The sequence below is a fragment of the Dioscorea cayenensis genome, chromosome 5, assembly GCF_009730915.1.
Source record: "Dioscorea cayenensis subsp. rotundata cultivar TDr96_F1 chromosome 5, TDr96_F1_v2_PseudoChromosome.rev07_lg8_w22 25.fasta, whole genome shotgun sequence".
Taxonomy (NCBI): Eukaryota; Viridiplantae; Streptophyta; class Magnoliopsida; order Dioscoreales; family Dioscoreaceae; genus Dioscorea; species Dioscorea cayenensis.
In genome coordinates, this window is record NC_052475.1 from 5,119,411 (window position 1) to 5,142,252 (window position 22,842).

Here is a 22,842-nt window from a genome sequence, read left to right on the forward strand (position 1 = left end):
GTTAAATAAAATTGAAACCAAACTCAGGGTTATAAAATGTAATTGCTGGATTAATACTTTAGAACTTTAACCAACCTAAATATTGCCATTATTGTACTATGTCTCTGCATCAATTGTACAAAGATCAATAGAAAAATTGATGCACACACTTAATGTGACTAAAAATGAACATGCAATGTAGAATGAGAATACTCCATGAAATTAATAAGAAAGCCATACAAGAAAAACTTCGGGGAAAAAGAAAATAAATCGTAGATAAGCTCTACAAAAAGTAAAACCTGTGAATAACAAGGCATACCAAGGTTCTTAGCAAGGATTCTCGTAAACTCGATCGAGGATCACTTCACAAAAACCAGGCAATCCCAAAACTATTTCCACGCTTTCTCAAACCATGGATTCAACACCCGGAGCAATCCTACAATCCTCGATAATCACAAGTCAAACCACGGATTCAACACCTTCTCCTACAATCCGAAGAACAGCAATCCGAAGAACAACAAACCTTCTCCGTTGAGTTTCCATTCTCTCCTCCGATCGAAACCATGCTGTTTCCAGAGAGTGATCGTGGTCGAAGATGAGAGTTCGGCGAAGTTTGAGAGAATGGTGAAGCTCGATTCTCACAGAGGGAATATGGGTCTTTTAACCTAGGGGCATGTATGTTATTTCTATGTCTAGGATTGGGCAGTCCGCCCATTTCTTGGTGAGTGAGACTCACTCACATGGGTGAGTCTCACTCCCTCCACAATCCATCCTCACTCCCATTGATGTATGGCCAAACAAGAGGTTACATCCAATCCCCCCTCACTCCCACTCCAATCTTGACATCCAAACACCCCCTTAGTTCTTCGTGATGGACTAGAACTACCCAATGGGCTAAAAGTTCCTGAAGGTATCTTTAAGTTTTTTTTTAAAAAATGTAGACAATTAACTAAATATAACAATTGAACTTATTAAAGTTATTTTAACTCTTGTAATTAGGAAAATATTACTTGGTTGATACTGGTTATGCCACACGACCTGATTTTATACCCCTTTACAGGGGTGTAAGATATCACTTGAAGGAGTTCTGCTCCCGAACAACTGCAAATGCCAAGGAATTGTTTAATCTAAGACATTCATCTGCGCGTACCTCCATCGAGCGTGCATTTGGTTCTTTAAAGAACTGCTTCAAGGTCCTAGCTTCTAGGTATTTTTTCCCATTCAAGACACAGGTGGATCTCGTATTGGCATGTTGTACCTTATACAACTACATCCTCACCGGCAGTCAGGATGAATTTATTCATGCAGAGGAAGATTGGGTACCACGTGTTTCACAAACCACTGCTTGGGACCAAAGAGAAGAAGCACAAGAGTGGGCTGCTCGTCGTGATCAAATTGCAACTAAGATGTTGGCGAACAAGTAGTTATATTGACATGTTCTTATGTTAAATTTTGTATCATTGTTGAATGGCTACTTTTTGATGTATCTTTTTATCTTCTATTATCAAATTATGTATGATTGAATATCTTGATTGTATGCTTAAATAGAATCCATGCAGTATCTATTTTCTTCCATTTGTATGTTTATCATATATGCATGATTTAATTATCATAAGTTTTGTCTTATCTTATATTATAATGTAGATGGAGGGATATAATTCATTGCTAGGCAGCTAGACATCATCAGTTATGAATACTACCGCAAGAACTACAGGAAATAAGAGATGGACATCCTCAGAAAGTCGTTACTTTATAAGATTTATGGCAAGCCAAGTTAAACAAGGGTTTAAGGTGGACAAAGGCTTCAAACCACAAACAATACAAGCTGCTATTCGATACTTGAAAGATACACTTTGAGTGACAGTGACAGAGGCCAATGTAAGTAATCATCTCATAACGTTAAGAAGAAGATGGGCGAGGATAAAAAAAATTAAAAGATATGAGTGGCATGGGTTGGGATGATAACCTCAAAATTATAATCATGGGCGAGGCTGAATATATAGAATACATCAAGATACTAGTTACTTAAACATTATTATTTTTTATTTGTACATTATAATTCCAACTGAATCATTTGAATATTTATTTGTTAAAATACAGATCCACAAGGACGAAGAACCCTATTTAAACAAGCTTATTGAGGATTATGACCTTTTCGAGATTATTTGTGGTAATAATCAAGCTACTGGACATCGTGTTGTCACCTTAGGAACTCGTATTGGCACACAAATGGATTACAACTCTGAGGCAGATGTATCCCATCAACCCAAAATTATGATGATGTGCCTTTCATGGAAACAGATGGGCTTGGTAATGCCTCGCCGTTTACTCAACCCTACAATTTTGAATTGGCTTCAACAACAAGCCCAATTCAAAGAAGGAAAGAGAAAGGCAAACGCAAAGCAACCCATAGTGATGAAACAATAGACCTTTTGGCCATAAGTATTGAAAAAGCTTTTGATAAAGTTCAATCTAGCCATTCAGTGAGCTTTGCAAAAGATGTTGAAGATGAATGTATGAAGCTAACACAAAATGGGTATTCCATAGATCAAATTCTTATGGTATATGAGCACTTGATGAGTGATGATGCACGAGCTTGCATGTTTTTTGGAATGCGTCAAGAACTTCGCATGGCTTGGGTGAATATATTCTTTAATTCAGACGATTGGATGCTCAAGTATGCAAGTATGGTATAAATTTTCATTATTGACATATTTTATATAAATTCATCAAATATTGCTTTTTTATTTTTATTTTTATAGGCTCTGATTTTTTCCTCTTTTATTTGTGTGCAGGATGTGGTGGATGACCAACTATTTGTGGGGTTTTATTTGGAGTTTAATTTGTTTTCTTTGGAGTTGTATTTGGAATGTTATCTTTGTTTGGAGTTCTATATGGAATCTTATGTTTTTATTTGCAGGTTTTGTAAATTTTATTACTTGGATTGAGTTTGGTGTCTTTCATATGGATGTTATTATCTCTTCAAATGGTTATTACTTATGTATAACAAATTCTCATGATTTGAGGTGTAACTCTCTATTTTGAATATATGGTTGAGATTTGATTGATTCAATTGTAATTTATTATCTGAATTTTTGCAGTCGTGATCATCACTTCTTGGTTTGTCAGTAATGTTTCCAGCTGCTGCTTGTATGCTTCCATTGCTTCCATTGCATGCAAAGAGGAAGTTCATGTTGGAAGGCTTCAATCTTGGATCTTTCATCCTGAAGATGGGTAAGGAAGTCTTGGAGCTGGTCAAGTTGATCGTGATGATGATCATGATGATTAGTAGAAATGAAGGGTGATTGAGTTTGAGAAAGAGTAGGAGTGCATAATTGTTGGGTTTGCAATCAAGGGTTAACTCAGATGAAGGTGGTGAACCCATGATATATGAGAGAGAGGATGAGAGGGAGATATAGTGAGCAAATAGATGGGTAATTTTCTTGCACTAGTTTAAAATAATCGTATATTAACTTTAATTTAAAATAACTAACCCACTATCTCCAACATTAACTTTATCACAATTAAATATTTTTAACTTTATCATAATTAATATATTTAAATAATTAAAATTCAAAATAAATAACTAAAATTATTTAAAAAATTTAAAACATTTGAAAAAAATTTATAGGGAGATTTTATCTTTAAATTTTTTTTAACAACCTTATTTATTAATATAATATAATATTCATATATTATATTATATCCATTAATTTAATAAATAATTAATATATTATATTTTATTATAATAAATTAAGTATATATTAATTATATTAATTATATAATATATATTAATTATTTATAATATTAGGGTGGGGGTAACCTCACCATGCGTGACCATAACATGTAATCCAAGCAAAAATATATCAAACTAAACACATGTTTTTCAAATCTAAATTTACAAATCCTTCTAACCAAACACAAAATTCTGTGATTCAGCATTACAAATACATTCAACCAAACACTGGTTTTGACTCTCCTGAATTTACAAATCCACCGCATTTTCAACTACATCCAACCAAACGCCCCGCAGTGTATTTGTAAATCCTGAATTTGAAAATGCAGAAGAGTCACATCTTGTGTTTGGCTGATTGTATTTGAAAATGTTGAATTTCAGGTTTTTATTTTTGTTTAGAAGGATTTGAAAATTTGGATTTTAATAACATGTGTTTGGTTGGATATATTTTTTAGGATATAAACACTTTTGATGAGGTTACCCCATTTTAGGTCAGTATTAAGTTTAATTAATTATAAATGCACAATTAAATATTATTAATAGTAACAAAAATAATTATGTATACAATTACTTGATTTAGTATATAATTATGGTTTCATTACAATTTATTGTTACTGGGCAAATTCTCTCAATTTGCATTGGGTTATTATAAGCTTAATGGTCTTAATTAAGTAAATATCATATACTAACGTACAATGAAAACTATGATTAAATAATTACATATAATAAAAACTATTGACATATCTAGTTTTAAAAAGTCTCATGGACATTATTCCACAAACAAATAAGTGTAATTAAAATTTTTTAATTATTAATACCATATTTAATATAAACAAAATTTGATTAACAATTTGTTTTTTCTTCAAATTGTTTAACTAACAAATGGACATGAATATTATATATTATATATTACATATCATATAATTAAAAAATTAATAATTTTGAAATAATGCTTACATTGTTTTTATTAACCTATATTTACCCGAATGGATAATATCTTTACTCCAAACACTATATAAATTGTTGGTATACTTTATCCACAAAATAAAAATATTTTTTTAATAATTATAATTGATTTAAATATCTAATAATATATTTAATAAAAATAAATAAATGGAATTAAACATTTCTCATTACTAACATCACATTAAATACAAACAAAAATTTAAATGCAATATAGAAAATTGTTACAAAAAGTTTTAAAAATCTTCTTTGAAACCCTCTGGAATCGGATTATACAACTACTTTCAATATATATGTATAAAATTATAATAATTATATTAAATATATTACATAATTTATTATTTTTTTAATATTTGATAAAATATAATAAGCAAAGTATTGATAAAAATATAATAATAAGTGTTTATTATTAAGATAAAATAATGTCATGCCTTTATTTTTTATTTTTTTTATTTCATATTAAGATAAAATATAATAATAATATGTATTTTATTCTACATGATGGAATATTTTACCCTGCAAAAAAAATTAAAGATAAGAATTTGTAAAATAATAAAAACATAAAAAAAAATTACAAGTGATGCAAGTGAAATGTTTCCCTAGAGTGATGCAAGTGATGTTACCTAGACTGGGGTCGGATCATGTGCCGATTAGGCTTGAGGTGGGTTACCACTGATCTAAACCTAGGCCGTTCCGCTTTGAAAAGGTGTGGATCACTGTTGAAGGTTTTCAGGAGATGGTACAGCAGTGGTGGACTGAGACAACGCCTAAGGGGTGTGGGGCATTCATTGTTTATAAGAAACTGGCTGGGGTTAGAACGCACTTACGTCAGTGGGCTAAGTTTAGCTTTGGGTCAATCAAGTTAAAAAAGTTAGCATTGATGCAAGAGATGGAGGTCCTTGACATTGCCAAGGAATCTAGAAGCTTAACCCTGGGGGAGATCCAGAAGGAGATTGACCTTTCCTTCAATTTAGAGGAAATTCGTAGGCAGGAAGAAATCTATTGGAGACAAAGGTCGAGGGCGCAGTGGATTAAAGAGGGTGACGAAAACACAAAGTTCTTCCATGCGGTGGCAAATGGCAGGAAGAATCGCAACTTCATCCCTGGTATTATACATGGAGGCAGTAGGATTGTGGATCCGGGTGAGATTGGCAAAGTGTTTGCTGCACACTTCAACCAACACTTTGGTTTCCAGCGGTCCTCTAGACTCAGAATCGATTTTCAGAGATTATTTCAGTTAAAGACTGCTGTGGACCTCAACGGGTTGGAAGCTCCTTTTTCTGTCGAGGAAATCAAAAGGGCAATGTTTGATCTTGGAGGGGACAAAGCCCCAGGGCCGGATGGTTTTCCCCTTCATTTTTTAAGCAATTCTAGGACACGGTCAGTGCGCATGTAGTCTTACTTTGTGAGGATTTCTACTGGCATCGCGCCAACTTGGAAAGAATTAATTGGGCTAGTATCGCCCTTATACCTAAAGTGGATGCGCCATAGTCCCCGGGGGATTTCAGACCATTAGTTTGATTAATTCTTCATTGAAAATTATTTCTAAAGTGTTGGCGAATCGGCTGAGCAAGGTGATGAATTTGTTAGTTGATAAGGAACAATCCGCTTTCCTTAAAGGGCGATGCATTCTGGACAACATTGCAACGGCGGAGGAACTTATTTTTAGTATCCACAAGAGGAGGCTGTAGGGGCACATTTTGAAGATTGATTTTAACAAGGTTTTTGATCGTGTCGATTGGGAGGCGGCGGGTACATTAAGTTGCGAAAGGGGCATGTTACCGGTTACATATCTGGGTATCCCGATCTCGGGGAGAATGCCAAGGAAACAAGACTGGGAGGGTCTCATCGCTAAGATTCGAAAGAGATTGGCTTCGTGGAAAATGAAGCACTTATCCATTGGTGAGCGCCTCACGTTGATTAATTCGGTGCTCACAGCGGTACCCACATACTGGATGCCGCTATTTAGGTTACCATGCTGGACCATTAAGGAGATCAATCGGATCCGCTGTGATTTTCTGTGGTCAGGTGCAGACATTGATCACCCAAGTTGTAGACTTGTCGGTTGGCATAACCTCTATCGGGCTCGCGACCAAGGTGGTTGGGGCATCTTGGATATAAGTAATTTTAACCAGGCACTTTGGGAAAGTGGTGGTGGAAATTCATGACTAACACCTCTTGGTGTGGTGCGGAGGTTATTCAATTTAATTACGATATGTCCCGCTGGAACATGTTTCCCAGGCAAACGGGAAGGATTTCTTTCTTCTGGAAAGGGGTTATGAGAAGCCTACCGGCTTTAAGAGGGTGTATTCTACACGATGTTAAATCGGGGGAGGAGACTCTTTTTTGGAAAGATGGTTGGCTAGATGGTAGGGCACCTATGAACTTGTGGCCGGAGGCATTTAGTAGAGCGCATCGGCCTAATGGCACCTTGCGTGATCTTTCAGCCCTGCTATATCATGACCCTTTCTCTGAGGATGTTGGTGTGAGGATGTACAGAGAGCGCTGGAGGTCGCAAGGCGGGGTGCTTGTAGATGCAAAGAGTTGGTGGCTTACTGGGAATGGTTGCTTCTCAGTTAAATCCTTCTACTCTTTTCTTAATGACGGGGGACTGCGCTGTCCATTAGCAAAGTTCTTCTGGAAGAGATTTTGTCCGAAGAAAATTAATATTTTCAACTGGTTAGCTTGGAAAGATAGGATCCTCACTCTGGAGAAACTTGCGTTTAGAGGATGTAATCGGCTTCCTACGGCTACCTGTGTCCTATGTCATGCTGTGATTGAATCGGTTGATCATCTCTTCTTGCATTGCTCTTTTTCAAGGCAGGTGTGGTGGTACTTCGGTAGATTATTCAATCTACCGGGTCCACCTGGTGCCTTGCACCTGATTTGGGATAGGTGGAGATCTTCAGCCAGACCTGATTGTAGGGATATTGGGGACTTAGTGGTGAAGTCGATTGTGTGGAACATTAGGCTGGCTAGAAATGATTGCATGTTTAATGCTATTGTTGTCTCTGCACATGCTCTTATCCCAAAAGATCGAATCGAATGTTATCGACTTGATTTCTACAAACTGCTGAGGGTCCCACAAAGAAAATTGGAGGAGCACTCGCTCACTATCGCACCTGAGCTTGGAGTTCCACAAAGACGCCTGCAGAGGGCCTGTGGGATGTACCGATATTGGAGGGATGGGTCGTGATTTGCACTCGGGTTAGGGGTAACTGGGGGAGGAGTGTTGGAGGTCAGCAGTTGCCTCGCTTTTGCTCGCTTTTTGTTGTGTCTTCTTTGCAGTTCCACTTCTTGTGGTTCTTGGTTTTGTTGTAGCCTCCTCTTGTCCTGCCTAGTGGAGATGTATTGTTGGTTGTTTGTATCTTTTCTTTATTTTAATTGAAGTGGTTTATCCACATTTTCAAAAAAAATAATAATAAAATAAAAAAATAAATAAAATAAAATGAAAATGAACCGGTTAATTTAAAAATAAGATCAATGATCTAAAAATTTTGATGTCTTGCCAAGATCTTGGTTTTAGAAATATAAAAAGATAAACAAAAAAATACTTGATCTCATTGAGTCTCAAATGACAACACATGTGAGAATTTTAAAATGCAGAAGATTGAACTATGTCTAATTTCGATGTGGTTATAAATCCAACCAAATCACATACCACCACATATCTAACTAATTTGAATTTCTCAAATACAATTAATCAAAAACCAGATTTTGAAATATCTTGTAATTACAATTGCATCTACTTTTAAATTAATAAACCGCGCCAAACAAACAAACTGTGAAATTCTTTCAAAAGCCACACACATCACAGTGTCAAACGTCCCTATAAACTGCCCACCCCACCCCTACCATGCCATCACAAACCATATCAAATCTCTTGTGGTGTAAAATGACGGAAAAGCCCCGATCATCCCCTTCACTCCCTCTCAAGACCCGCATCTCCATCTCCTTCCTCAGCACCCTCACAGACTCCGCCTGCCGCTCCGATGGCACCGTCAACCGCCGCCTCCTCAACCTCTTCGACTTCCGTTCCTCCCCAACCCTCGCTTCTCCTCTGGCGTCCGCACCGCCGACATCACCGTCGACCCCTCCCGCAACCTCTGGTTCCGCCTCTTCGTCCCTCCTCCCCTCCGGCAACCGCCTCCCGTCATCGTCTTCTTCCATGGAGGCGGTTTCGCCTTTCTCCCCCTCCGCCTTCGCCTCACGACGCCGTCTGCCGCCGATTCGCCCGCAAGCTCCCCGCCATCATCCTCTCCGTTAACTACCGTCTCGCCGGAGCACCGTCACCCCGCACCCTACATCGACGGCCTTGACACCCTCCGCTTCCTCGATTCCTCCGAACTCGACCGATTCGACCCCGATGCCTCTGCGATAGCCGATCTATCCAACGTCTTCCCTCGCCGGCGACAGCGCCGGCGGCAACATCGCTCACCACGTCACTCGTCTCTGGGCCGCGGAGCAAGATTCGAAACCCTGGGCTAGGGTTCGGATCTCAGGCCTGGTGGCCATCCAGCCGTTCCTCGGCAGTGAGGATCGGACCCCGGCCGAGATCCGGCTCGAGGGAGCTCCACTGGTGTCGACGAAGAGAACGGATTGGCTCTGGAAAGCGTTCTTGCCGGAAGGTTCAGATCGGGACCATCCGACGGCGAATGTATTCGGGCCGAAGGATGATGCGGAGCTAGGGGAATGGTTCCCAGCGACGATGGTGGTGATCGGAGGGTGGGATCCGTTGCAGGATTTGCAGAGGAGGTACGCGGAGGAGATGAGGAAGAGGGGGAAGGAGGTGAAGCTTCTGGAATACGCTGATGCGATTCATGCTTTCTATATCTTCCCGGAGTTGAAGCTGAGCACGGAGTTCATCGGAGAGATGAAGAGCTTCGTTGAAACACATTCCAAGAAGCAAGAGATCAATAGCAACATCTGATATCGCCTGGTATGCTACTATTATACGGATTGCTACCTTTCTCCCTTATCTTTCATTCTAGTTTTAATTCTGAATTAGTGAATTATGTTTTGTTTGGGTTTTTGGAAAATGAATTAATGGAACCAAAAAAAAAGAATTTAGGTAATATTTGAGCATGAAATAAGAATAAAATTATTTTGATGTTTTTAATTAGGTATAGTACATGAATTGTTTTTTCTATTTTTCACTTTTTTTTTTTTGTCTTTAATTTTTTTATTCTTAAAAATGAGTAGAGGGACTATTTAGGAATATTTCCTGAAAGAAAGTTAACCAAAAAATAGAGAAAAATGAAAAGCACCATTCTTGGCCTATCGCAAGATCGGCCCCTCACAGAGGCTGTCGCCGAGCTGTCGAGCCGTGGGCCTCCCGAGCTCGATCTTTATCTCACGCAGCCGGTAACACCTGCCTCGCCATGAAGATCGCCTCCCACTGCTGCTCGTCCCCTGCTCCGGCATGACAGTCACTTTTCTCAAAAAAATATATATATATAAAAATAATAATAGAGAGATCAATTTAAGTATTATATTTTTTAATTATATAAAAATAAATGAGTGGGTTTCTCACAAAGTTCACATGGGTTTGAAAATTTTTTTTTATTAAAAAAAAGATAAATTAGAATTTTATTAATTTAGTGTGATTCTCTACTAACTAGTCAGTGCATTTGATTACGGTTGGTCAGTTGATGATGATTTGATAAATTTCTTTTAATTTGTTATATATTAGTGTCAGTGATATGAAATTAAATAATTTTTTTTAATATCTATTAATTTCATCTTATGAGGTCACCACCCCCACAGAGCAGTTGATGGTAGTTCATTTCCTTAACAAGTTGAGAGTTCCAATCTTTTTCATTAGCTTGTTCATATTTCCTTAAAAAAAATAGAGTTTTATAAAGGACAAATCTCTTCTTGATGTTTTTTTAATGCGTAAAGGTTTAAACTTTAAAAACTACATGTTTAAATAATTTAAATTTTTTTATCATTTGAATTGATTCTATTGATATTTTTTTAAATAAAAATTTAAGTCAGAAAAATGAAATACAATTTAGAAGTGTAACAATCATTCTCTAAAGAGGTTGATTGTTACTTGTTGAATAAGTGAATTCTAAGTTGAATCTTTAGATTAATAGTCCAGTATTTTATAATATTATAAAAATATCATATATGTATTATTTATTTATTATTTAATTTTACGTGGGAGGATGTTATTTTTTTTCTAAAAATTTTATGAGAGGAGAAATTTATTAATTCAATTTTGATTTTTGAAAATCTTCATAGTATGATTCTAATGATCTCATATGATATTTAATTGAATTAATAAATTTTTAAGTGATTAATAAGTTACTATAATTATATATATATATATATATATATTTGCGGTAGTGCTTATCATTTTTATAAATAAATAAATTACTTCTTATTATGGAAGTGGTAACCGGATAATATAATTGATACTCTGGGAGTGATGCTTTATAGTGGGTGGGGCTAAATTTTTTAGGAAGTCATTAAACTTTGGCTCATTTTTATTTTGATCACCGAACTTCACTCAGACGATTTGGCCACTCAATCTTTAATTTAATTTCAACCGACAATAAATTAAAAATTTCAACCCCCAATTAATTACTACTACCGTCTCGAAAAATCCAAGTCACCTCCTCACTGACATACATTATTAAATCTATTGGATGATCTACGCCATCGAAAAAGAGATCACATCATTCATTCGTGATCGAAATTCTTTTAATTTACTACTCAAAATGAAATCAAATTAAAGTTTTGAACGATCAAATCGATATAAATCAAGCTTTCAACGATCAAAAGTAAAAACGAATCAAAAGCTTTAAAGTGACTTATTAAAAAATTTACCTTAATGGGTGGTTTATATATACTTTCCCTACATACTATCCTATGCTTACTAAAGCATAGTAGCATGTAAAGTGGGACTTTTATATAAATATTGTTGGTGGTTGTTGAACAACCATCAAATCAAGTGGTCAGTAAGCAAGCAGTGCATTAGTCAATTGCTAAATTGAAATAATAATTCAGCGTGTGATGGATGCTGTGCCATTTACAGCTTACCATTGTTACAAACTTAAATGTGCCTCCATGCTGTCGCAGTTCCGTGAGAGTTGTCAAAACCATGAGGGCAAGTTATTGAATGAATCTGCACGTCAAAATTTCTCTCCAAGTTGATGTCAATTATGTCACTGTCGTTCAGTTTTGGACGCTGTACTACTTTATATATTGTTTTAAAAATTCAGTGCAATCAAAATTTTAAATATGTAAAATGTATTATGCATGAATTATTCAATAAATTTTTTTTTAATGTAAATTTTCTAAAAATCCCTCCAAATTTCATTTATTCACAGATTATTTGAACATCTCAAAAAATTCTTTGACAGTGTGTTTTTTGTCTTTCTATTATAAAGGTAACTGACGTTAATAAAAACATATCTCAGTTTTTTTAAGAAAAAACACATAATATTAAGAGAAAGATCATATATTAAATGAAAAAATTAAATATTAAACGAAAATATACTATATATATTAAGTGAAAATTTATGATGTTACACAAAAACACATCATGTTAAATGAAAACTATACATTTTAAGCAGAAAATACATGTTGCAAAATAGAATGCATGAACTGAAAAGTAAGCTGTTTAAAAAAGAAAAGACTGTCTAGCAATTTCAAATGTCAGAGGGTCTGCCTGCAATGTTTTGAAACTCTCGAGGACTTATAATTTATTTTCCCTTTTTTATTATTATACGAAATATTTTTTATAATTATATATATAATAATAATTTTTGATGATTTTTGTTTTTTGCCATCGGATTTCTTACTTTGGATATTCGTGTTCTTATCAAAGTTTGAAGCTTAATTTATGTAAATATTAATTTCATGTCTGGGTATGTTTTTATCATATTCATTTATACAAAAATAAAAACTAATCAATTAAAATTAAATTTATTAAAATTAATGATCATTAATTAAAATAAAATAAAATTTTAATTTTCATAATATTTCATTTTGATTCATATTAATTAAACTAATGTAACAGCTTTTCATCCAATTTAATATTTTTTAAAAATTTCTTCATCTTATTTTTTACTTGACAAAAAAAGGCACAAAACCGCTAAACTTAAAATTTATTGAATATGTTTTTTTTGTTCTTTTGAGGTTCATTTTGTATGAGCTATTCAATTAAACTTCTAATTAACTATATTGTGAGTTATATTTGAAAATTAAAGTATGCAAAAAATAATTTTGCTTTTTCTTCAAAAAATATATATTAAACTATCTGTGTTATACGTCATTAAAAATCATTGCACCTTGTAAAAAATATTTTTGTATTCTTTTATGTTAAATAGCAAGCCAATAAAATTATTAAAGAAAGATTTCAAAAAAGGAAAAACAAAATTAAAACCAGTTACACAATATATATATATATATATATATATTAAACAGACAGGAAGATATTTGGAGAACATTGGCTATCTTTTGTGAAAAGAAATATAACAAATATATGATTTATTTTAAAGTAGAAAAAAGATTAAAGTTTTATTTAATGATTTTAAAATAATAATAATAATGATGATGATGGGAGTTGTGGATGAGAAGGTTACTCACCAAACGCACGTGATGCAGCATAAAGAGACAAGTGACAACAAAAGCCACAAAAGCAAGTTGTTCCGTGCTGAGCTGAGAGAATCAACAATTTTTTGAGTAGTTTTGAGTTATAAGATAGAGTTTTGTTCTACTTCATCTACTTACTCTGAACAAATATTAAAAAAAAATCAAGGAACTTTTACGTGAGATTTGCATACATCACTTAAATCCTTTATAAACTGAATTTTTATTTAAAAAATATATTTAGTTATTTTATTTATACTGGAAATGAACAAAAAGTCCCTCCAAAGTTCAGGTATTCACAAAAAAACCCCATGACTTTGAGTATTCCCAAAAGATCCTTCTTTTTTCTAACAGATTATTTTTCAGACCTTTCTGACATAAAGGTGATTGATGTTGACATAAAGCGAATGTAGACATTAACCCTGGGCTGACTTCGCTTTTAAGTCGAAAATACTAAATTTTAAGCTGAAACCCATAATTTTGAGTTTTGAAAAGTCAAAAATTTAAAGAATGCTAGTGATATTGTAAGTGAAAACTTATGTAGTTTTTAAAGAAAACACCAAATTTTAAGTTGTAAACTAATAATTTTAAGCTGAAAAGTCAAATTTTAAAAACGAAACGCTATTATACGTTAGTGAAAATTTATGCTATTAAACCGAAAACACGAATGTTAAAATCGAAACTATATATTTTTAAGCTGGAAGTATATTGTAAAATAGAATAAACTAACTTAGTAGAAATTCGCGATTAATGAAAAGCATCCTCACGTGATTGAAAAATAAAGTCGCAAAAAGGGAGGGACTCACTAAAGCAAATTCAAACGCTGAGAGTGTGTCATGGCATGCTAAACTTTCGTGAACTCAAAAATAATTTTCCCTTTATTTATATAATTATTATAAATATATATTTATATCATTAATAGATAAATTTGAGAATAAAATTGGTGTACTGGTCATGGACATAAAAGGGGTTCTCTAGTATCCTCTCCGTCCACCCTTGCCCAGAAATATTAAATATTTAATTTAAATTTATATATATATATATATATAATATTTCATGTTATAAATATCTAAATAAAAATTAGAAAAACCCCGTATATTTATTTAGAAAATTATTAATAATTAAATGAACATTAGCATAAAAATTAAATAAAATTCTAAACATATATTAACTATATTGCATTTTTTAATTTTTTTTTAATTTTGTAAATAATTTATTGGTGAGTATTTTGTGTTAAGTCATATTTGTAAATGAGTTTTTCAATTTTTAAAAATTTTTATGGTATTTTTAGCAAATATTTTATAAAATTTATTTTAAATAATAATAATATTTTAATTTATTAATCGGGGCCGGAACTCCCTGACTCCAAAAAACTCCCTCAGGGATAGGGATGGAGAAAAATTCTCGGGATTCGGTTCTGAGCTCGTGTCTGGTCCTGGGAGTATAGCTGGCTCTAAAGGTGGAATGTATCCCCGATGAATCCCCCGCCCGCTGATATCTCTAAATATTGTCTATGTATGTTAGTATGTATATATTTAAAAATTTTTCTTCCTAATAATGTCTATGTAGGTATATATTTAAATTTTTTATGTGGGCAAGTCATGTGTTAAAGCGCGCAGCATGATATAAAAGCTAATATATTAATACATGTATCTCATCTTGCTTTGACATGAGCTTCGAATCAGCTTTTTAGCAAGATGCAACAACTCCCATAGAAAATCCAGTGCAAATAGGTTAAGAAACATGTGCCATTCATATATATATATATATATATATATAAATGTTAAAAAGAGTAAACTTTTGATAAGCACCAACTATGATTTGTTTTTATTTTAGTGTCCAAGACTTCAATTTGAATTAAAACGATTACCCAATTTTACTTTTGTTTACATGTGATAACTATCTCGAAGATTTTTGGCCTATTTTTCGATGATTTAAATGTTAGAAATTTCACAAAGATATGAGATATAATCGCCAATCAAGACAGGCTGTCATGCGATATATCGATGTAAAATTTTTGGCATCCATATCATAAAAAAAATAGATCAAAATCTATAAAATAACAACTTGGCAAAATAAAATTAAAATTAAATAACTATTTTAATTCAAAATAAAGCTCAGCTCTCATAATAAAAAAAATATCATAGTTTAATACCCCATAAAAAACAAATTTACCCTTAAAAACAAGAAACTAAAGAAGATAGCATCAATGAATGGATATACGACCTTGGGGCCTATCTCAGACACCTGTCATCGATAGTAGCCTCACAACGAGCGAGAGTCTCGACTCTACCGAGCGCACATTTCCTGAGTTGTGAATAGTGAGTTGATGTAGCTGGTTCCAGTGCCCCACACGAGCGCACTGCCCCATCCCCATTTATTCCACCGGCACTGCGGCACGCCCCCTGGGATTCAGTGGGCCTCGCCCCGCCCTCTTTCCCAAAAATCCATCAGTACCATTTCACCATCCAACCATGAAATTGATGGCACACCTGGTTTTGGGTTCATGTTGACACTCACCTTTATTCGCCCAAGAAATGTACAACCAACTCTCCATCAAGTCAAGCATTTCTTTTTAAAAATTCATAGCCATTAATCCAGCTATTAATTCAGCTATACACATTTCGAACAATCAATGAAGCCCATATGGAGTAGTAGGTGGGCACGGGCCGTAAGACTCGCCTCGACGGGCCCAGCCCCACCGGGTCCTGGCTCACCTGACTATCGAGCCCGAGCCCGCCCGCTGAGGGTGAACCCGCCTGGCCGGGTTGGGTCTGGCTCGGACTCGGGCGCGTCCCGAGCCACAGTGAAAGCCCTGGGCCGGGCCCGATTGGCCCACCTCAAAAAGAAATTTTAAAAATTCATACGTAAAATTCATAAAAATTCAAAAAATACGTAAAATTTGTGAAAATTCAGGAAAAATTCAGAAAATTTTTCTTAAAAATGAATCAATTACACCACAAGTTTCCAAAAATAAGAGATGTCCCATCGATTACACTAAATTTCACTAAAAATTTTAAATTACACTAAATTTGAAAAATAAATGACTACGACTTAATTCGCTTACACGCCGAATCAAGCGCCTACGTATCCTCCCCGGGTTTGAGAGGAATCAAAGCCCACGTAGTTCTGCATACATGCTGTAATCCGTCACCCACTTAATTAATCGGCACCATCTAGGTATCGGGCTCTGACTCAACGACTGCTGAGCCAGTGTGCTCATCATGTTATCTCGTGTAGAAGAAATCACCAGCATCCGGACTTCCTTGTTCTCGCTTCGTTGCACGAACTTGAGCATGTTTCCAGCCATCCGCAGAAACTTGAATTTCAATATTTTGTAGGGGTCAATGCAAACGCTGTCGAATCCAACATGTTTCCATCTCGCTTAAAAGTCTCGCTTCGCAAGTTATCAGAGACATAGGACAATACAAAAATATCCTTTACCATTAGTGAAAGAATGGGGTACTGATTTTCATTACCTCGCCACCACTGAGGACGCTGGAAAGTCATGTCTCGTGTTGATTTTTTCCCGAGAACCGAAGAGTAATGTTTTAAGCACAAGCTCAGCCTCAGATATCAGGATCCCCTTGGTTTCTTCTTTGCTTGCTCGCGGAATGATTCTCCTCCACCACCGCTAGATTGTCCCTATCGCTTCATGGCAACTCCGTAACTATACGACTCATATCTAATACAATAACTATCATATAATTCAACAAGTTGACCCCTAGTATCAATAACAATTTCATCGACATCCACAATGATGCCTGAGTCCAGCCTCGATTCTCGAGTATCCATCGTCACCTATGGGCAAGCTAATAATAAAAATAAATATCATAAATGCAAAAACAAAAACAAAAATTCATTCAACTCTACAAAAATAATTACATGCAAATATTAAAGAAAACCAAGTCTACAAAAACTAGAAATATTAATTTCATGTACTTTTTAAAAACCCACAAGTTAAAAATAATTTCATACAAGTCCATAAATAAATACATTCATGCATTTTTCAAAAACCACAACTCTAAACTAATAATAAAAATAAATATCATAAATGCAAAAACAAAAACAAATTCATTCAACTCAATAAAAATAATTACATGCAAATATTAAAGAAAACCAAGTCTACAAAAACTAGAAATATTAATTTCATGTACTTTTTAAAAACCCACAAGTTAAAAATAATTTCATGCAAGTCCATAAAAAATACATTCATGCATTTTTCAAAAAACACAACTCTAAACTAATAATAAAAATAAATATCGTAAATGCATTCATTCAACTCTACAAAAATAATTTCATGCAAATATTAAAAACCAAGTCTACAAAAACTAGAAATAATAATTTCATGTATTTTTTTAAAAAGCCATATATCCATACTAATAATAAAAATAAATATGAAGAATATAACTCAATAATTTTGTTCAAGTCTACAAAAATAAAAATTCATACAATTATTTAAAAACATCTCTATGAAAAACTACTAAATAATAATTTACGCATTTTTATATATCCACAAGTCTAAAAAATAATAATTAAAATAAATATCTACAATCTCAACTAATACTTTTATTCATGTCTACAACAATAATTTCGTCCAAATATTTATAAAAAAAAGTCAACCAAAACTACAAATAATAATTTCATGCATTTCTTTTAAAAACACAAGTCTAAAACTAATAATTAAAATAAATATATCAAGAATACAACTAATACTTGCATGATTAAAATAAGACTAGCCTAGAAACATATAACTAAAACATAAAAATAAATAAACCATCACCAACCTTGTTAATCGATCCTCGAAAATGTTAAAAATTAAGAGAAAATCCAAATTTGCACCACTCCAAGTCTCCAAGAGTCCAACTCTAGTAATATTAAGCCTTGATAATGTCTGACTTGAAATACCATTAAAACTCCAACAATCTAAATAATATGCCTTGAGAGAGAATGAAATCAAGAGAGAAATGAAAGCAGGAGATTAAGAGAGCATGAGAGTAGAGAGTTGGGAGAGAGTAATACTTGGTAAAATGTAAATAATAGGGGTGTATATATAGAAATTTGTAAGAATTTTATCCTCGAGAATAAAAATTGAATTAAAATAATAATAATAATAATAATAATAATAATAATAATAATATACATAATAATAATAAATTGCCAATGGCTATGAATTTTGGGTCATAGCCGCTGAGCTCAAACTGGCTGGCTTCAACGGCTCCCACCAAGCAAGCGGGCTGAAAGTTGGGAACCCAAGTTGCAACCCGGTTTCTAATAGGGCCCGCCCGGCGGGACAACCTTGCTGGGCCACTTGGGAGTAGCCCAACCCGTAACCGCCGCCTATAGTACGGTCCTCGTTACTGGTCCATGAACCGCCCGCCGGGGTCACTGACCCGCGGGTTTGAGCCCGCCGCCGGTCACGAACGGCCCGCGCTCACCTCTAATATGGAGACCATTCTCTACCATTTTCGCTATTTAAAAATTGATTAATGTCTTTGATATATATATTTAAGCTTTTTATATGAATAAGTTAAGTATTTATACATTTACTAGAAGGCCAATATGGAAGGACCGGTTTCAAGAGGCTGTTGAGATCTAAAGTTCTTTAGTGGGATGTAGACAGGATAGATAGAGGCTGCTCGGGGCTGGAGTATTTCCACTTTGCTTTACGTGGTTTCCACCACCTTTTAAGGCGTGAGTGACCTTTATGCTGCTCCCTGCTTTCCGTCGTTACTCTGTCGTCGCTTTACTTTTAGTGGACTCTATCTTTATTAATGCATGTGGTTTATCCATTTTTAAAACTATTTATATATGTTTTCTAATGTGTTTGGGTGGATGTATATCACTCGTATGGAAGCAATTTTAAATTATGAAATTAACATTAATAACATATAAAAACACCGAAAATTACTTATTAATTAGTTAGTGCAATTTGCTCTTTGTTAAAGTTTCTTTATCACAAGAAACATCACGAATTGGATCCTTAAACTCGTAAAGTTATATCAATCTTTAATATCAAATTAACTCATTTGAAATAAATCTGATTACGGAGTTTTCAATCATATATAAATATTTTTAATCACTAAAATTGATCAATATCGTGCAGTTTCGCTTTTCTCATGCTGACTCTAAGTTTTGGTCAAATTATGTATTTGCCTTTAGTAGGCTTACCGAAAGTGGTTTGAGTGCGTAAAAGTCGAGTTGCCATTGTTTTCAACTCGAGTGCTTTAACCAGACTGACACTAATACGCAAGAAAAAGAATTTTTGCATTTATTTGAGTTGTGTAGTCATTTAGGGGGCATAGCACCCAGACAGGAGCCCGCACAACCTAACCTTGAGCTATGAAGCAACCCGTAGCTTTCACACATTAAGTATACGATCACACAAGATTGCTGTAAGAGCGTAGGCTACTATGCGCCAAAGACAAGAGGCCACATCGTGGCTGGCAGAAGTGCATGCGCGCAAATGGCGCAAGCTCGATACAAGACTATATATGAATGAATAAAAGGCTATGAATATTATTTTGATCAAAAAGTTCGTGATTTCGGGAGTCGTGGAGTCTCAAGCACTCGGCCAGCCACGCATGCGCTCAAGACACGCAGGGCCACACACGCGTGAGAGAAGTTAGGGCATTTGTGCCTTTTTCAACCCTAAACCCTTTTATATGCCTTTCTTCCCCTTTTTCTCCTCATTCTCTTGATATCTCTTGAGGCAGAGAACCTTGGACGATCCTCCATTTCTTTTGGTAAATTGAAGCTTCAACCTCATTCCTTCCTTTCTCCCTTGAGTTTAGCCTATTTTCTTGGCGCCTTTTGTTTTATCCATTATGTTTGAATGAGAGTGTAGGATCTAAGGTTGTTTTGTAATTTTGCCCTCCTCTCGCCTATGCTTAGGCGTTTAGACGACGAACAGGAATGGGCGTAAGAATGGGCACAGAACGAGAACTGGGGGTAATGTGAGAGAATGAAACTGCTGGAAACTAGAAACCCGTGTTCTGCAAATGCGCGATGACCTGAATAAAAAGCAAGTGAGGAATATATGTGAGTCAATTACCTTATGCCCTTCTTTCAATAAAAGAAATGTATGTATATATGTTTAATGACACATAGATTTTTTTTAATTACTAATAACTTCATTAAGAATAAATTAATAAGTTAATTAATTATTTTTAATTGTCAATGTATGCTTCATTTTTGTAAGTAATTATTTAAATATTATTTAAATTATATTGGTTAAACATTTAATCAAATAAATTTTTATAATTACTATAGTTTTTAATTTAATTATTTATTTATTTTTATTAATATAATTAATAATTAAATTATATAAATTTCTCGATTTAAGCTAGTGGAGGTTTCATTCTTGTAATTATTTATTTAAAAATAATTAAATATCATTGCAAGTATATGGTTAATTGTTATAATTATTGTAAACATTTTAATAAATACATTTTTAAGAAAATGCCACGTAAAAACTTCAACACACCGGAGGTCGTGCAAGAACACAAGGAACTTTTCACCTATACGCATCAAGCACAACATACCAAATATCATTCAATAACTTTAGCAAAACAACAGCCATTCACACACATAATGACATATGACATCGCAAAATAACATTAAATATAATTGAAAATACTCCACCTAAATAACAATGAAAGCATTTATGTAATACACAACAAGCATAAAACACTCCACTAAAGTAAAGTCATACAAGTCGTAGAAGTCTATCTCGCTCTTTTACCAAAGCAATGAACATTTGACAACAACCAAAAAGAAAGTGACAAAGTCATAAAATCCATTAAAGTTCATCAAACACAAAACTTCCCACCAAATTAAAAGTCTATTGTCTTCAACAAAGAAAAAGTTCTTCTCCATGATCATTTCCCCATGATGTCATTTGGCACCAAACAGATACACATCTACAAGGAAGAAATTGTTGATGATCAAAGTTATTTCCTTTTCCATTTGTACAACTTAAATTGCATATGAACAACATGAATTTGTCTTCATGACTACAAATCACTACAAATAAAAACAATGTACGTGAATTTTAACCAATGTACACAAGCATAAAATCTTACCAAGATGATTCATATGTCAAGGGAAATAATGCTATCTGATAGGAAAACATGACAAAAGCGAAGCTTTTATCAATTGGAAGATCCCAAAAGACTTTGAGCTGATCTTCATCATCTTCGGCCAAAAACTTGTGAAGCATGAACATCGCCCCATCATCGCTTAAGCCCATCAATTGCGAGCAGTACACACCAAGCCGCTTTTTCCTTATCTTCAATTTCAACACGGCTAGACGACCATTACGCGCGTCGATATCAATCTGACGCATGGCCTGGAAATTTCACGCTATGGCAAAGCACTTTCACGTCACATGACCAATAGATTCAGACTTTTACGCGGTCAGCAGACTCAGCAGACGAGCAACACCCGAATTTCAAAGATTACGGCCGCAAGTCACGCTCGTCAATGCTCGAACTCCGACTCAACCAGATCTACAAAAATTTTAAGGAAAATTTGTAGATATCTCGTCCATTGTTTTGGTCTTGACCCATGACAGCCTTTTCACTGCCTAGGTGCCCTTGAGGTGCGATCATCGATGCCACAGGTGATGAAGTCTCCGCTGGTTCCATGGGTGCAGTGTGAGAAAGCCCTCAACTTCCAAGACTTGGGAGAAGCCCGCTATATCATCCATGGAACAAGTTATCCTCATTTTCACATTTCTATGCCGCATCATCCTCGATATCACCTCTAGAACTGCCACTGCCTCTATCCTTTGGTAAAGATTGGGGCAAGACTGAAAAAATGGAAAGGATTTGCTATATAACCCAAAGTTGAAACGTTTCTTTTGCTTAATTTCGCGATTATAGCATCAACAAAGTGTTTAATATACGTAAAAATTACCAAATTAGATAACTGTATATATTTACCTTGACATACTCATCGTATGCACTTCTTGTCACATACACAGTGATATTTTGCAGTTCCAATCGAAACCACCGCTTGTAGGATATTCCTGAATAAGTGGCCTCATTTTACTCCCTTAAGAGCTCTCACACGAGATTCATTGCCTGGTATGGCCTTCTGCTCAGCTCTGAATCTTTCCTTTTATCAGCTTTCTAATTGGAGAAGATATCCACCTCGAAAAGCTATTTTCAGCTCGCCAGCACTGACTTGTGAAAGTCTTGAACCAAAGCTTCGATGAAATTTCTATCTCTGCTTGTCCAACATCGCTGTTTTGTCCCCCTACCCTTTGTTAGCCCCTAAATCACATAATCGAAAAATAAAGAAAGAAAATGATACATTACATGCATGAAAACATTAAAACACAAAGTTGCAAGATATATCCATTAATTGTTTAAATGGCAAGAATTATAATAACAAAATTTTAATAACACAAGAATGATATGCATAGAATCAAAGAAATTACATTTAAAAAGTTCACAAGCACTGATCCATGATATTTTAATAACAAATAAAAGTCATCATTAGTCTCCATGATACTACCCAAATGTGTTACATTATTGAAACATACCTCTAAACAACGT

The 22,842-nt window shown here is 34.6% G+C and overlaps 2 protein-coding genes and 1 pseudogene across 2 annotated transcripts; all 3 read left to right on the forward strand.

The window, feature by feature from the left end:
- Positions 1–719: 719 nt before the first annotated feature.
- LOC120259907 lies at positions 720–1,403 on the forward strand. Its single transcript, XM_039267365.1, has 2 exons — positions 720–723; positions 979–1,403. The coding sequence occupies exons 1-2, from the start codon at positions 720–722 to the stop codon at positions 1,401–1,403; spliced, it is 429 nt and encodes a 142-aa protein (XP_039123299.1).
- A 4,011-nt stretch (positions 1,404–5,414) lies between these two features.
- On the forward strand, positions 5,415–6,074 carry LOC120259908. Its single transcript, XM_039267366.1, has one exon. It carries the CDS (start codon positions 5,415–5,417, stop codon positions 6,072–6,074), a length of 660 nt encoding a protein of 219 aa, XP_039123300.1.
- Positions 6,075–8,476: 2,402 nt separating this feature from the next.
- Positions 8,477–11,872, forward strand: LOC120260739 (annotated as a pseudogene).
- The last annotated feature ends 10,970 nt before the right edge of the window (positions 11,873–22,842 follow it).